The sequence below is a fragment of the Bactrocera neohumeralis genome, chromosome 6, assembly GCF_024586455.1.
Source record: "Bactrocera neohumeralis isolate Rockhampton chromosome 6, APGP_CSIRO_Bneo_wtdbg2-racon-allhic-juicebox.fasta_v2, whole genome shotgun sequence".
In the NCBI taxonomy this organism is placed as follows: domain Eukaryota; kingdom Metazoa; phylum Arthropoda; class Insecta; order Diptera; family Tephritidae; genus Bactrocera; species Bactrocera neohumeralis.
In genome coordinates this window covers 68,390,698-68,406,249 of record NC_065923.1, presented here as the reverse complement: position 1 = coordinate 68,406,249, position 15,552 = coordinate 68,390,698, and the positions used below count along the sequence as shown (strand labels likewise).

The window sequence follows — 15,552 nt, the reverse complement described above, 5'->3', positions numbered from 1 at the left end:
TTATATTTACATACATTCATGCGCTTGAAGACACTTTTAATGCTGGCTCATTGTTATGTTTCACATTTTGTTTATTTTCCTCGAGCATTATTTGCCCTTACTTCGGTTATTTGTGTGTCTCCCAATGGAGCGAACTTCTTACAAGCAAAACAAAAACAAATAAGCGTAAAGAAAACACTCCCGGCTGAAAGCAAAGCAAAGTGAAGAAGTGGTAGAGTTTGGCTTTGTTGGTGAGGTAAAGCAGGAGACGCGCGAAATGCCGGCTAAACCGGTCCACAAGAACTTGCTACAAACAGCAGCAAACAGCCACTTGTGGGAGAATGCTGTTTGTCGTGTTTGTGTTGAGTTGGCGGAATAAAGAGCGTCAACGCTGAAGAAGATTGTGAGAGCGCCAATTTGCACGAAAATGCACGTGCTCTCTTCTGCTTCGAGATTGTTTGTTTACAATTTGCTTTTGTTTGTTTTTGCACTTATTTATTTGCGGTAGAGCGTCTTTACTTTTGTTTTTGCTTAAGCCAATATTGAGTTTTGTTGTTTATGAATTTCGCTTTCAATAAAAAACTTTGTATTTGGCCCACTTTGTTGAAGATTGCTTCGAGTTACAAATTTTAAACTCTTTCGAATTTCTATTACGGATCCAATCTTATCAAAAATGGAAAACAGCTATACCTAATCCACAAGTGCTTTTGGTCATACTTACTTATGGGTATGCAAAAACTTGGAAGAAGGGAATGACTATATGAACCCAACTTTCTAATTGTGCTAAGATCTTGACTCTCATTTTCCTTAACCTAGATTTTAAATTTTATCGTGCCGTTTGAAAACGAGCGAAAGTGAGAAGGCGAACCCGCCGGTGGAAGCAGTGGAAGAGGAAGACCTCCAACTCCGTTGGAAAGACCAGCTGGAGAATGGCCTGGCTTCCCTTGGAATCTCCAATTGGCGCCACATTGCGAAAAGAAGAAACGACTGGCGCGCGGTTATTAAATCGACTTTAGACGCATTAGCGGTGCCTACGCCAGCAAAGCAGAAGATGATATGACGTCATTCAAACGGCCTCCTGGACATCTTTTGCTGGAACGAATTCGATGAACTCAATTTTGGAGTACTTCTCCACTAAATCATGTAGTTGAGGAAGAGAGCATTTCGGCGAGTCCTTGTTCGGAACACTTCCTATAACTAGCTTCCCTGAGCTTTAGAGACCAATTCACAGCAATATACTTATGTATGTGCTAGGTTTAAAATGGTATTAAGAGCTTTTGTCGGTGTAGACTGCAGTGCACTAAAGTTGCCGATTAGAGACGCTCTTAGGACACATTCAAGCTGCTTGGCAAGTGTACCTTTTTCTATAGCCCTCCACCAAATGAATACTCTATAGAACATTATTAGCCTGGCTACTGTTTCGTAGAGCCAGTACAGCACCTTTGGTGTGAGTCTCCAACTTTTCTTTATAGCTTTGCCAAAGCGTTATAAGGCAACCGATGCCTTCTTACTCTCCTTTCAAAATTTGGCCTCTATGAAAGCTTTCTAACAAAGATAAACCTAGGTCAGAATGAAGGGAGAGGAACTCTTATACCTTCTGTTAAATAAAGCAATTTCAGTACCTGGTTTCTTTCAGGTTAATCTAATATGAGCAGCATAGCGAGCTGCGTCGAATTAGAAATGTCTATCGGTCTGTATATAACCGAAATAGTCCTCTGGAGATAGTGAATACTATCAAGTAGGCTTGAGTTTCCCTAAGATGGATGCCAAATAAACCAACATGAGCTTACAGAACTTCAAAAGACCTCAGGACTATTTGGGATGGTTCTATTACACTACCGACGAAAGAAGTTTATTTGGTGAAGAAAGGCTTGTTTGAGTTATGAGTTTGTTACTAGTTATGTATACTGGACTCTGCCTAAGACCCGTTCATATGGAGAACGTACAGATAATACACAGTCTCTTTATGAACGTAAAAACTGTAGATAGAGAATCACCATTACTCCTGAGTACTGAAAAAATGGCGAAAAAGTAATTTTCCTCCTTTATAAATATTTTGTTCATTTCAGCTAACTCAAAAATTATTTTTATTCCCAATGAAATTGTTTGTCTATACCGCGATCTGGATAGACGCATGGTATTGAAGGTCAAAACGCGATCGAACGATCTGCCAGGGTCTCCAACTCCAAAAGTCATGTGTCAAATTACCAGGGTCCTAAACTCCAAAAGTCATGTGTGAAACTGTAAATCAGAAATACACAAGGTTCCTACTGGCACTTCTTAGAAGGGACTCCAGGAACATGATTGGAATAATCACTCGTCAGTCTGATGGCGGCGCAAGCTTGCAGAATGGCGCTCACAGTTCGAGTAGGCTGTAGGAAATGTCAAGTGCAAGGCATCAGGTAAACAATGGATCATCTCTTGTGCACTTATCCAGCATTGGCAAGGCAATGCATCAAGCATTTGGCCACGATATGAAACACTGGAAGCGGTATCGTTATTGAGACCAAAGAGCCGGTTGAAATTTGCGTCAAGCGCGGGCAACTTAAAGGGTGACTACCCCTCATGGACTACGTTTACGCGTGACTCATTAGCCGACCAGTCCAATCTAACCTAACCTAAAATTTTTGGGTGAAGTATGGCTCTCGTAAATATACTACTTGTATATAATGATCTCAGATAGGCACTCGGAATGACAGCTGCTGCTTTGACATTAGCTAAATTTGTTCTACCCAAACTTTATTGTTTTCTTTTTAAGATTATATCTAATTCTCCAACGTCTGTCACATTAAATTTTTCGACAGGTTTTTGTATTTTTTATTGCTTTGCGAGTACTTGGTAATAAATAAAAGTACACATACCTATATATAATTGTATATACATACATATCTGTATGTATGTATGTAGATTGCGCCTAAAACTCTTTCGGTCTTAGTTTATAGGTTCGTTTGCCTTTAGGCGAATTCGTTGTTCGCATTGTCACCTTTTAATGTCATTATTGACAGCAAACAAGTTTATCGCTGCTCGCCACAGTGAACTGCTCCGCTGACAGTGCGAGTGCGTGAGTACAAGTATGTATACTTATATATGTACATATATATATTTGTGTATAAATATGTATGGAGAAGTGAGCTAAAGCATTACACGCCGCGTGAGTTACGAACGCTTGTGCGCAAGCGTGTATTTATAAAGACGGCTGTGTGATTTGTCGTGGACAGGAAGTGTCGCTTAAAGCGTGACCGCCTTTACTCAGTAGGCAATTAAGCGTAATTTTACTTTTCATCAAATGAAGTTATTAGCAACAATTGTATTTGAAGTTTTATATTTTTTATATTTTAAACTATGTAATGCTTCAATTATCTCGGATGAGTCTCTATTATGAAGATGACTCTATTTAAGGTAGCATTTTAATGACTGATAACCAACTGTCCGGTTATTTAAGTAACTCTAGTGAGAGTAGTATCGTGGAAAAGCTAGGGAAGAATGGAAGAGAGATAGTAAGATTGAACAAAAGCTTCTTTATCTTTCTTTTATTACGTCACGAATTCATATTTTCGTGCAAAAAATCTCAAATCTATATCTTAAAATCCGAGGGACTAGTAAGGAGTTCTCTCTCAAGCGTAGTTTGGCCCATCAGAACTTCTTCTTCTTTACTGTCTGTTAATTCGCTGAACTATGTCAATGTCGTCGCATATCTCGCACTGCTCATCGTTCTATCAAATGCGATATTTGCGGTTGCCAATGCGCAAAGGAATCTTCCGCAGAACCGTTCTCTCGAAAACACGTAACGCCGACTCATCAGATGTTGTCTTCGGCCATGCCTCTGCATCATATAGAATTACTTAGAGAGTTTGGTCTTTGTTCGTCGAGAAAGGACTCTTTTTGCCCATCATTCTTGTGGGCAAAAGTTCTCTTTCTCTCTTCCAAGATAGCTGCCAAAGTTATGACTTCAACAGAGATGTGGCGACGACTGTTTGTTTGATGACACGAAATGTTTCGTCTTGCCTAACTAACTTCTTCTTTTCATTATGGGTCTTTTTTTTATTTCTTATTCTCTTTCTCTCTTTAGCTCCCCTTCAAACTGACGCTCTTTGGTTACCCAGATGATACTTGATCTAGGACCGGAAGTCGTGATGGCGTTTAGAGAACTTTCCTCACTTGCGTGAACTTCTAAATATGGCTCCATCCTCCGGATCCGTTTCGGTCTTTTAACCTGACATAACGAAAAAATAGCTCGAAAAAATCTTTGATCGAAGATCTTACTAAGAACAATGATACAGAGTCAGGATCTGTAATGTCAGTCTCTTTACTTTCCGACTTCGTAGCAACTTGCTCGTCCTCTGCTTGAAAAATCCATAGTCCACAAAACAAATACAGCGATAATATTTGGTATAATCATCCATCTTCAGATACATTGATTTTAAAGAGTTAGCGTTCAGCGTCCTGACTTTATGTTAATCCAGGAAAATATAGCGCTAGAGCTAAGACATCTTCTGGCAGGTCATCCTGTTGATTCTCGAAAAGCAATTGGCTTTTGGAGACTTTTGGTTTTGATTTCTTTCGGCATGGCTTTCTGGAGCAAAAAAAAAGAGAAAACCTGGGAACGCGGGTTCCCACGACAGTCGGGTCTACGTAACCGGATCGGGCTCAGATTTTTCGCCAAGAACTTTTAATTCTGCAGAATCCTGCCGCTACAACAACAAAACTCTTGAGAACGTGCTTGCACTTCTACGGGCTGTATCAACCTCTCACCTTTAGAGCCGCGTTGCAAGTTCGAAAGGACCCAAAATGTATGCGGCTTTGGTTTTCCAAGAGATCTGCCAAACCAAAAGTGAGGATGCGTTGATAATCCTTCGTAATGTTAAACTTAAGGTTAATATTGATGATCCAGCTCATTTTGTTTTAGCTTTATAGTTCACAACCTCGCAGTCATGACACTGACGTCGCCCTTAAGTGTCCGCCAACCACTAAAAGTCACCGTACTTTGTTTGTATTTAATGTGCGCCGCTTGCCACGCCAGCTCATTACAGCTAACTGCTTCGCCCTCTAGTCTTTAACACCATCCGACAGGGTTACCAACAACAGACAAATATTATACATTGATGCAATCAATTTGCGACGCAACATCACCACAGCATATTAACCCAAGCTTACAACAAACTTAGAGACCGCAAGCACAGCCAAAGCAAGCGAGCTAATGCCATAAGCTGGCTGCAGCTTGCAGCTCATAGCTTGCAAATTGCTAATGCAAGGCTTTGTTGCGGAATTTTATGCACAACAAACATACATACATAACTGTATGCCACATATTAGGTATGTAACTGTAAATGTTTGCATATGAGACGCATTGCCGTGGCGGCGGCGGTGCGTGGGTGTCTGCAAGCCAGCTTAGTCGCCGGCGGTGGGCGTGATGCAAATTTCGCAAAGGGCAATAAACACTCAGCATGTGGTTGAATGCCGCGAAGGTGTGTGTGAGTAGAAATCGCTTGTTATTGTTGCTGTTGTTATCACGGTTAACATTGTGTGGCAGGAAGCTTACGCTTGAGCGCTTCACACCGCTTGGCAACAAGTTTTGCGGCGTTTGTTATTGTTGTTGCTGGCGTTGTGTGCGTTGTAATGTTGTTGTTGTAGTTGTTACTGGTTATTGTTACCAATGTTGTTGTTGTTATTGTAACTACTGATATTGTTGTTATTGTTACTACTGTTGTTGTTGTACTTGTTACTAGTGTTTTTGTTGTTATTTGTACTAGTGTTGTTTTTGTTATTGTTTCTAGCGATGTTGTAGTTAGTGTATTGTTACTAGTGTTTTTGTTGTTATTGTCACTAGTGTTGTTGTTATTGTTGTTACTTGCTTGTCTTTGTGGCGATTAGCTTTTCATGTTGTTATTATATCCATCGTTTGCCTATGCATTTCGCCACTTGGCCTCCAGCACTTCGCTCTTTTAAAGGAGGTGAAGAGAGGCGGATTGCATGCATTTCTGTTGCACTTGTGCATAGTTTGGTATACTTTTGTTGTTTTCCGTCGTCCTCTCAGCACATGTATGATGATGCATTGCGCTTGCTGTCGCTTACGGCGCCCTCCAAAGTCATTGACTGGTGCAATTTTTCAGAAAAATAATTTTTTTCTAACTTTCCTTATTTTTTTTAATTGATGGAGGCAATGCTCACTGCGCTGTGAGTAAATAATCCATAATTTATGAGCACATATTCACATATGATAATGCTGGCAGGCGGCTGATTGTGTGGATATGGGTAAATTCAAGGGAACATGCCACAAAGTGGAGGCTTTTTATGACTTTTTTCAATATCCGAATCGTTGGTTTAAGCAGGAAATGCCGCGGGATAATATCTCTTGTTGATTGAATGCAAATATTGCAGCGGAATTGTTTTTGTTAACCAATTGGTATAGTGTCTACACATCGATGATTTCTTTTTTAGCTAATCCGTTAAGAGTTTCATCAGTCGTATAGGGCTTTTTTGTATAGACAAGCGATTTCCCATAACCGCACTGAAAATAGACCAAACTCGCACGATCTTGGAGACCTCGTCACTGACCCACCAAAAGTTTTCTTCAATAAATTGATTATTTCGTTAACTCTACGGCATGTGGCGCCGTCTTGTTAAAACTAAAGGTAGTCTACAGCAACATCCTCTAATCCAAGCACGAAAAAGTTATTCATCATGGCTCTGTAGCGTTCCTTATTCTCTATAACATATGGGTCTGTTGATTATTAAATGGCAAGCCAAACTGAGTATAAATCAAGTAACAGCGGTCAAAAAGACCAACTTCGGAAAAAGTATTTCCTCATTGAAACCGATACCTCTCACAAAACATCCGTTATAAGGGTCTAACTTATACTCGAAATCAGATTTTATGGCAGGAAACCAGATGCGAGCCGTGGATATTCTTTTCTTCTTTTGAACTGTAACAAAGCTCTTCTTCATTCCAATCTTAGCAATCGCGTTTAAAGAAGTCTACTAAACAGTAGTGCCAGTCGAAACTTATTTCGAGTGCTGTTAAGCTTTAGAAGTTATGGCAATGATATATTATCTTTTTACTCGCGTTAGGTAACATAGAAGATTGTGGAGTTTGTCTTCTTAATTGACTAAAGTGATTAAATTTCGTCGACATACCTGTCACAACTGTTCAATTGACGCCATTCTAGTTTTGTACCGACGCCAAAGTGATCTTATCCCTATGTTATTCAGTAGCTGATTACATTATTATCGTAATTGAAGCTTCAAGTGATCCTAACTCTAGAAATGATTTCAGAGTTTACCTCCTTAACTGACTAAATAAAGTTAAAGTTTCATCAACAGCTGTTCAATTGAGGCAACAGCAGTCGAGAAATGTCGCCAAAGCTATCGCTTCCACTCTACTAACCAACAGCTCGAATCGAACAATATTTTGGTTAGGATAGTGGCGCTTCTTCACACTAATAAGATTCGATAGCGAGGTCGGCTGGAGGCAGAAATAGCAATATCGACTCCGTTTTTCTGTTTAGTATTGACTTCGGTACGGGGATAGTACGCAGAACGATGAAGTTTATAGGTTGACTAAATATTTGAAACGTGGCTGACAATAGTCTGTCTGAGGGCTACTTTAACAGGCTGGAGAAATGTTAGACAAACATAGCTGGTTTCTAGAACAAAGTTCAGATTTTTTTCACATGGTACATATTTAAAGATAATATGCATCTGTTATTCTTCACCAAAATTATAATTTTTCTCGACTAAATATCCGAGACTTACCCGACAGCTTTCTGTCAAGCATATTTGAAAGATACTTCAGCTGGTTTTAAAGGGATTTAGACAATCAGAGATTGATTGTAGAAAACTGAAATGATTTTTTCATTCATGATTCCTACTTCAAGCTAAAATGTCTATATTTTCCTAACCAAGATATCTTGAAACCCATGAAAAGACAGGTTTGTTCCAATCCATCGTTTAGACTCCAAGTTTATCTATCAAATCCATCGAAACAATTCCAAATTTCGTCACTTAGTGTGGAATATATTAATTTCTATCTAACTAAATAATCAGCTCTTTCTTTGGCAGTTTGAGTATTTTGTTACGATTTTTTGTATATATTGTAAAGCTTGGAAGTTATAACCTTCATTGATTTCATCCCCGACGTATGGACTAAGGATATGCAATTTTTTGGACATTTTTATGAGGATATGGCATTTTTTATGAAATTATGCACCCCTCATCTCCTCCTCTCACACGTTTTACCCTTAATTGTCCAATAAAACGCCTCCAAGTCAAAAAGTAAGCACTCTCCAGCACTAAATATTGGATTTTCTCAAAATCATTAGAGCCAACGCCGTACTGATAGCATAATCCCCTAGGAAAACCATCAATGCACACAAACACACCTTCGAATTTGTTGGGCGGAAACGAAAAATTGCGCATATTTTTTTATTACTGACCGCCCAGTGCCCTGAGCGCTACAGCAGTTGCTATTTTCGTGAGTGAAAGCAAGCGGAAACCAACTAATACGCCTTCAGGGCTTCCGCCTCGAAAATTTAAGAACTGTTTTTTTTTAACAAAAGAGAAAAAAGAAGTGGTAGAACAGGTGTACTGAAAGTCGCTGCCAAAAAAGACGTGAAAAAAGTCAAAATTGGAGTTAACGAAGTTATACTCGTTGAACGAAGGCGCACGTGCTCGGAGTGTGGGGCTAATTCGCGCACATGGGCGCAAGTAAACAAATTTAACACATGAATACATTTAATTATAGCAATGCGGGGTTACACGAGGTGTTTACTTAATGTTCGAGGAAAATGCTCTATTTTTATTTGGAAGCACGATACATTTGTATATAGAAATATGAGGCACAGGCGACTTTCCTTTAGACACATTTTATTGCGAGGTGGACGCTTTAAGGTAAATATATACATATCCAACAACAAATATATACATATAAATATGTATAACTGCATTAAGGCATACCCAAACATATTCCTCAACTCAAATATGGTTTTGCAACGTGTTTGGACTATAAAAATATCCTGCCCACGGCATACCTATAACACACTCCATGAGGGTTTGTAGTTAACTCCGCACACGCTCCAACTTCAGTTGTTACACTCATGGCTCCGGTAAGTGTAAATAAGCCTATGCGGAAAAGTCATAGGAAATGAGGGTGGCTTTAACACACACATATATTTTTTTACCGTTTGCAGCAACTTCGACTTCACTGCGCCTAAAAATCTGCAACGTCGCCACTTTGATGTACCAACAGCTGTGACTTCCAACCACAACACCACAATACACAACACTTCAAAGCGAGTTTGTTTCCCTGCAAGCCAAAAGCAGTACCTCACATACTAACTTCCACATAAAATGACTCCCCTATAACTCGTGTCGTCTGAGTATGTTGCTCGGCTGCTTCGCAATTTTAAATCATAACCATAAGCCGTCACCGGCTGTTTGAAGTCAGCCAGGCGCTCCGATGTGTTTAGTAATGAGTTTATGTTAGGCGTAAATTCCTATACACCAAGCATTGCCCTTAATGGTGTGCTATGGGTTTGCTGTGCTCAGCTGATAGCACACGCAGAGGAAGAGAGGGGGCGTTAGAAAGAGTGAGGTAGTCAGGTGTTAATTTAAAAGTGCCGTAAGCTGTAAGAAAGACAGCTTTAAGGTGACAAAAGTGGCTTCTAACTTATTCAAATTTGTATTCTTCTTACTCTTTATTGGCGTAGACACCGTTTACGCGGTTATAGCCGAGTTTGCAACAGCGCGACAAACGTTCTTCCTTTCGCTGTTTGGATTCCAATGGGAGATTCCAAGTGTAGCCAGGTCCTTCTTCACCTGGTCTTTCACGCAAGTGAGGAAAGTTCTCTGCGCACCATTCACTTGGGTGTGGACAGAAACGTTGAATTTACATATGGCGTAAGCAGCTCACGACTTCCGATCTTAGACCAAGAACTCTCTGGGTTGCCAAAAAACATGTGTTTGAAGGCGATCTAAAGTGAGAAAGCGAAGCACACAGGATTGTCCGTTGGATTTGTGACCCGTCACATAAAAAAGCACGTCCAATGATGGGAAGAAGACTTTGTGTTCTACCTAAGAAGTAAAGATGGTTAATCCAGAAGTCCAGAGTGAAAGCGCAAAGGTTATCAGACGAGGATGGATTGAACCAGCAAACAAATTTCGAATCAGCTCTTATATGAATAAGTTTAAATTAGAAATTATAACGATTTTTCCAAACAGCAAACCGACCCTCCCAAGTAAAGATTAATAATATGTTGACATTCTAGGATTTCGGGCGAAACTTTACCAATGGTTGATCCAGGTAAAAGTACTTCTATCAATAGCCTTTTTTTGACAGGTTACGAGTTAGTCGTGTCAAGCTACCATGAAATGTTTCGGTTGAGACGGTCTCTAAACATAAAACTTCAAAACAATACTCAGCGATCAAAATCTAGAATTAAAGAAAGCCTTAGTCCAACTACCAGTAAAAACCCATTTGGTAACTGAAAATCAGTTTGAATACTTAAAACTTTAAAAGAGCTTACGGTCGAAAGTCGTAGGTTGAACGCTCTTTTAATGGTATTCAGACTAAAGTTTGGGGACGTTTTCATCATAGTGAAAGAGCTTGGCGTTTGGAAAGCATACAAAGAGCGGCCAGTATATGTATCAGTGGAGCTCTTAGAACAGCGTCAAGTTCGGCACTAAACGTAATTTTAAATTAACTTTCAATAGACTTGCGCTGTAAGCAACTAGCATCAAATAAGGTTCTTAGACCGAGGAAATCCTCTCTATGAGACGCCTGTAATAAATGGGATTCTAGGATACTTAGAAAATTCTTGGTATTGGAAAGAAATGGGAACTTGCTATTAGAAAATCATTGGTATTGGATGGAGAAGGGACTTTACTGTTAGAATAGACGGGATCTTACTCTATCCAATACCAAGGATTTTCGTAATCCTATAGCTTGGAACTTTGATTCGGTCTCCAATAATGCCTTTTCTTCCAAAGAAGAGTGGAAAATGGGCGCAGGTATAAACATCTACCCACTTTTGTCATATTAATAATTCAGAGACTAACCCCTTGTTGTTGTTGCAGCGGCAGAAAACATTATTGAAGTAATTTCGAAAAAAAGTGCCGAGTTAACAGACCTTGGCCGGATAAAATTAAGGATCCCTTCCGATTACTTAGACCTGACTATCATCGGAACGGTAAGAAATCCGGCTTCGAGCCGGTTACTTATACCCGACTGTCGTTAGAACGACTAACCGCTGTTTCTATGCTCCTGAGTAGCCTAGTTCCTGGAAAACTTCTCCTAAGAAATTTTCTTATTTTTACCTCCGATGTTTATCGTAACAAGCATTTAGCTCCAACCTTGGTAGGCAAAACAAATTTGTTCAATGGAGAGTCCAAAAATACAGGTGTCATGTGAAATGAATAAAACTGAATATGAGTTTTGCTCAAAAAAAAACTTTTAGATCGTTTTTTGCTTACTCCAGCTGCAATAATATTTTGTTTGTGCATGTTTTTACGCAATTTTAACCACACTTCGCAATCAGCCGAAGCCAACTCAACACTTTACATAGTAAAATTATAGCCACCGCGCTAACAATGGAGTTACTTAGGAAGTGCTTTATCGACGGCATTTATGCTTTTTATATTTCCGCATTTCGGCTGCTTATCGGCGATTACCGTTTCACATGCCAGCAACGCATTAAAAACGCAAAACTTCGGCAGTTTATCATTTTAATGCTGCAGTCAATGTGTAGGGGTATAATTTATGTTATGTTATGGATATGAATATATGTGGTATGTGGTACGTAATGTGGCTGCTTATGCTTTTTTATGTTTCTCTAGTGAAATATGTTTCCAAAAATATGTTGGTGCAAAGTTCAGATAAGCCGTTTACGTGGTAAATATTCCTGCATAATTAAGTCGTTTTGTAGAATTTATGGTTGAAGCTTGCTGAGCAAATTAGTATTTATTTAATGTCGCCAACTCTCAGCTACTCTAACTCCTAGCAATATCACATAAGAAGAGCCCAAATTTATTTCAATAAATTCTCATTTTTCTCAATATAGCAAAAGCTGGACGGTAGAGGAGAAAGTGTCCAGTTGCTTCCAGCTCGTCTTTCTTCATACATCTTTGGACTACGTATGAGCTTATTGGACTGTGTCCAGCCAGAACACCTACCATGGCGGCGAGATGTACTTCGCTAAGAGCAAGTAGTTAGGAGAAACTTTTACGGTTAACTCTGAATCAGAAAGATCTCACAGTAGCACAAGTTTTGGTTTTTGACAAGCGCTTGCGGGGTTCATAGCAGCTGCATAGATCCAAGTTAGCGCGTAAGCGGACAGCAGAGTACCGACTCGTTGTCAATCTGCAAAAAATGGTGTAAACGATCACTCTCTAACATACTCAACGGTTTTGCAGTCTTTGGCGATACCGCTGGACCGTATATCTAAAGAAGAGTATGAGTAATACCGAAAAAGCTTGATGCTGTTCACATTGGTAAATTTTAGTAGCCCCTTTAGAAAGAAAGTTATTTAGCTGCAATAAGAGCAGAAATCACTTTTTACTTTCGACTCGGCAGAAATCTGATATTTATTACTTCCAAATACTAAAATTTATGTGCTGGAACTCTGTAGAACTCATGGAATTCGTACATTTTATAAGATCTCCACTTTTCCCTTTGGGAATATATCTTGTTCAGGGTATAAAAAATATTGGAAGGAATCTGAAAATGAAGCTTGTTTCCTGTAAATGCTTTCAGTGTATGGGACTAGTCTTTATAATCCAAAGCTTGCTAACCAAAATCAAATCCATACGTTGAATCTTCAGTTAAAGACTAAACAAAAAAATCAGCTTTTGTCACCTCTACCTTTTCATATATTGGGTAGTCGAAAAAGTATTTTCCTATTTCTAATCAAGCTTCATCTTATCTTTGTATATTTATAATGAACTTTAAAGAAACAAATATGTACCATTTTGGTCGACCACTTTTTGCCATTTGTTCGCTAAAGACATTATTCCATCAGTGTAAAACTTTTCTGGTTTCTCGGCAAAAAACTGCAGCAAGTAACTTTGACAGGCTTCTCTTGAAGACAACTTTACTTCATTAAGGGAGTTCTGCATTAACCGAAACAAATGGTAGTTCGATGGTGCAAGGTCAGGGCTTCAATCTTATCAGTTGTTGACAGTAAAATGTAGAATTAAACGTTCGACCAGGTTGGAGCAGCTCATAGTGGATGAGCTCGTACTCTTCTTACCAATCCCACCAAACACTCAGCATAAGCACTCAGCAGGCATCAATCCTGGCTTTGCGACCATTTGTTGAGCTTCACCATACTTGGACCATAATTTTTTCGCACATTTTTGTCGTAATTGATCCACTTTTCATCTCCTGTTACTATTCGCTTCAAAAATGTTTCGATTTCGTTTCGTTTCAGCAAAGAATCGCAGATGTTCATTAGGAACATTAAATTTTTCACAGACAATTCATGTGTTACCCAAGCATCGAGCTTCATTTTGTAGCCAGCCTTTTTTAAATGGTTCAAAACCGTTTGATAATGAATGTTAAGTTCCTTAGCGATGTCATGGCTGCTTATGTGACGGTCCTGGTCAATCGTTTCCACAATTTCATCGACTTTTTCAATGATAGGTTGGCCAGAGCGAGTTGCATCTTTCACATCGAAATTTCCAGAACGGAAGCTAGCGAACCATTTTTGTGCTACACGAACGAATTTAATTTTTTTGGTTAAATGAAGCTTAAAATCTCACCTTTCCAACACTATATGGTATGACACCATGTGATTGGTATGGAGATATACGACTGCAACGACATCTATTGACAAAATACGAAAAGACTTTTTCGACAATCCTGTAATATTTTTATTAAATGATTTATTTTAGCCTTGGAACAGATAAATCTCCTTTACAGCTATTGAAGGTTCCGTTATTCAACAAAACAGCAAAGCAATGAATAATGTTAAAATAATAGATTAAAAATCGTTTCAGCAACAAGCTTAGGATGGAGACTTAGCAAAAGATAAAATAATTATAAATTAATTTTTTTTTCAAATTCTTTACACCTTGAAAAAAGAACAGGTAATTGAAAAATATATTTAAGTTACATAATTCGGAAGCTGTCATAAAAAAAGAGCTATATTAAACCAGACAAGCGGAACAAGTGATGTAATCACGCCAGCTGAGCTTATAAGGCACTTTCAATAAGCAAAAGAAAAAATTAACTGATGATAATCTCTGCAGCGGTAGGTGTGTATTCATACGTATAAATATACATATATATTTAACAGTAATTACGCTGTACAAAAACTGCAAGTACTGCCAATTGGACGAAATAAGTGAGGCAGAGGTAGAGGGTTTTACATACAGAATATTTTTGTCTCGATGAATTGAAACTTATTAAATTTTCACTGTATATATGTATGTCTTTGTAACAGTAAGGAACTTAATAAATACTAAAAATAATAATATTCAAGTCTGCGAATCTGGCAAGGTGTGTCGCACTGCGATTAACTTTTGTATATAAGCTCTTACATCTTCAGCTTTGAAGACACAACCAATCCAACCAAACACACAGCACAACATGAAATTCCTCGTGATCTTCGCTGTCGGTGAGCACCAAAACACCTTGAACATCAACATCCTTACCAAATCTCTTAATGACTTTGTACTTTCTTCCCACAGCACTCGCTTGCGCGCACGCCGTGAACTTGCCATACATCATCTCCAGTCCAAATGATTCCAGCGAGGAAGAATATCGCGTCATTGTGCCGGTCAAGGGCGAAACCGACGACGTCGATTCGGTGAAAGTGAAAGTGCCACGTTTGCTCACTCCTGATGTCAAGCAACAAATTATCAAACAAACTTTAGCTGCACGCGGTTATGGGTCAATTTTGTCCCAAACTACCGGTGCTCCGTTATGATGAGATGAGCACGATCATCTACAAGCGTCGCTAACACTTAATACCTTTCAAATAAGTAGTGTGCAGGTGTTGCCAGCTGTTGTGAGCGACCTAAACAACCCTTCGTGTCTGCAGTACCACTTGTACGAGTAGTACCTGTTCTGTCTCTAAGTCGAATTTATTATTCAAACAGATTTTTAAACTTTCTTCCTTGTAGTTAACAGAACTTCAACTTTTTTATGTAAATATTATGACGGCTTTCCAAATAAAGATTTTTTATAAAATATTTTGCTAAAATTAGAACAATAATGATTTTTTTATAATTTTACCAAAATGTGCCTTAGGATAGAAAATCTGCATTATTTTTATACCTCAGTCTGAATTTCTAGTTTTGTTGCTGTAACATTTGATACCAACATACTATATATCGAAAAATGATGTAGTGAAGTGTCAGCTCAGCCTGCAGAGATTGATCCAACCAACTACCACCAGAAGTTTCATTCAGTAAAGCTCCTTCCGACTCCTTCGCTAATTTTGAATCCGTTTTCTTTCTGTCACAGATTCTTCCATCGGTATAAGACTGCATTGTTCAACAATGGGCAATGATATAAATATAGAAAAGTTCTACTAGCATTGCCTGGCGATTACTTATTTATCATGTCTGTCATCCTAG

General features: G+C 38.8%; 1 protein-coding gene across 1 annotated transcript; it reads left to right on the top strand.

Annotated features, from left to right (window-relative positions):
- Positions 1-14,560: 14,560 nt before the first annotated feature.
- On the top strand, positions 14,561-14,900 carry LOC126762832 (uncharacterized). Its single transcript, XM_050479873.1, has 2 exons — positions 14,561-14,588; positions 14,662-14,900. The coding sequence occupies exons 1-2, from the start codon at positions 14,561-14,563 to the stop codon at positions 14,898-14,900; spliced, it is 267 nt and encodes an 88-aa protein (XP_050335830.1).
- Positions 14,901-15,552: the final 652 nt, after the last annotated feature.

Excerpts from the sequence above, each read along its gene's own strand:
- LOC126762832 (XM_050479873.1), top strand. The coding sequence starts at position 14,561 with ATGAAATTCCTCGTGATCTTCGCTGTCG. Across the intron at positions 14,589-14,661 it reads CCTCGTGATCTTCGCTGTCG|CACTCGCTTGCGCGCACGCC; the intron begins GTGAGCACCAAA and ends TTCTTCCCACAG.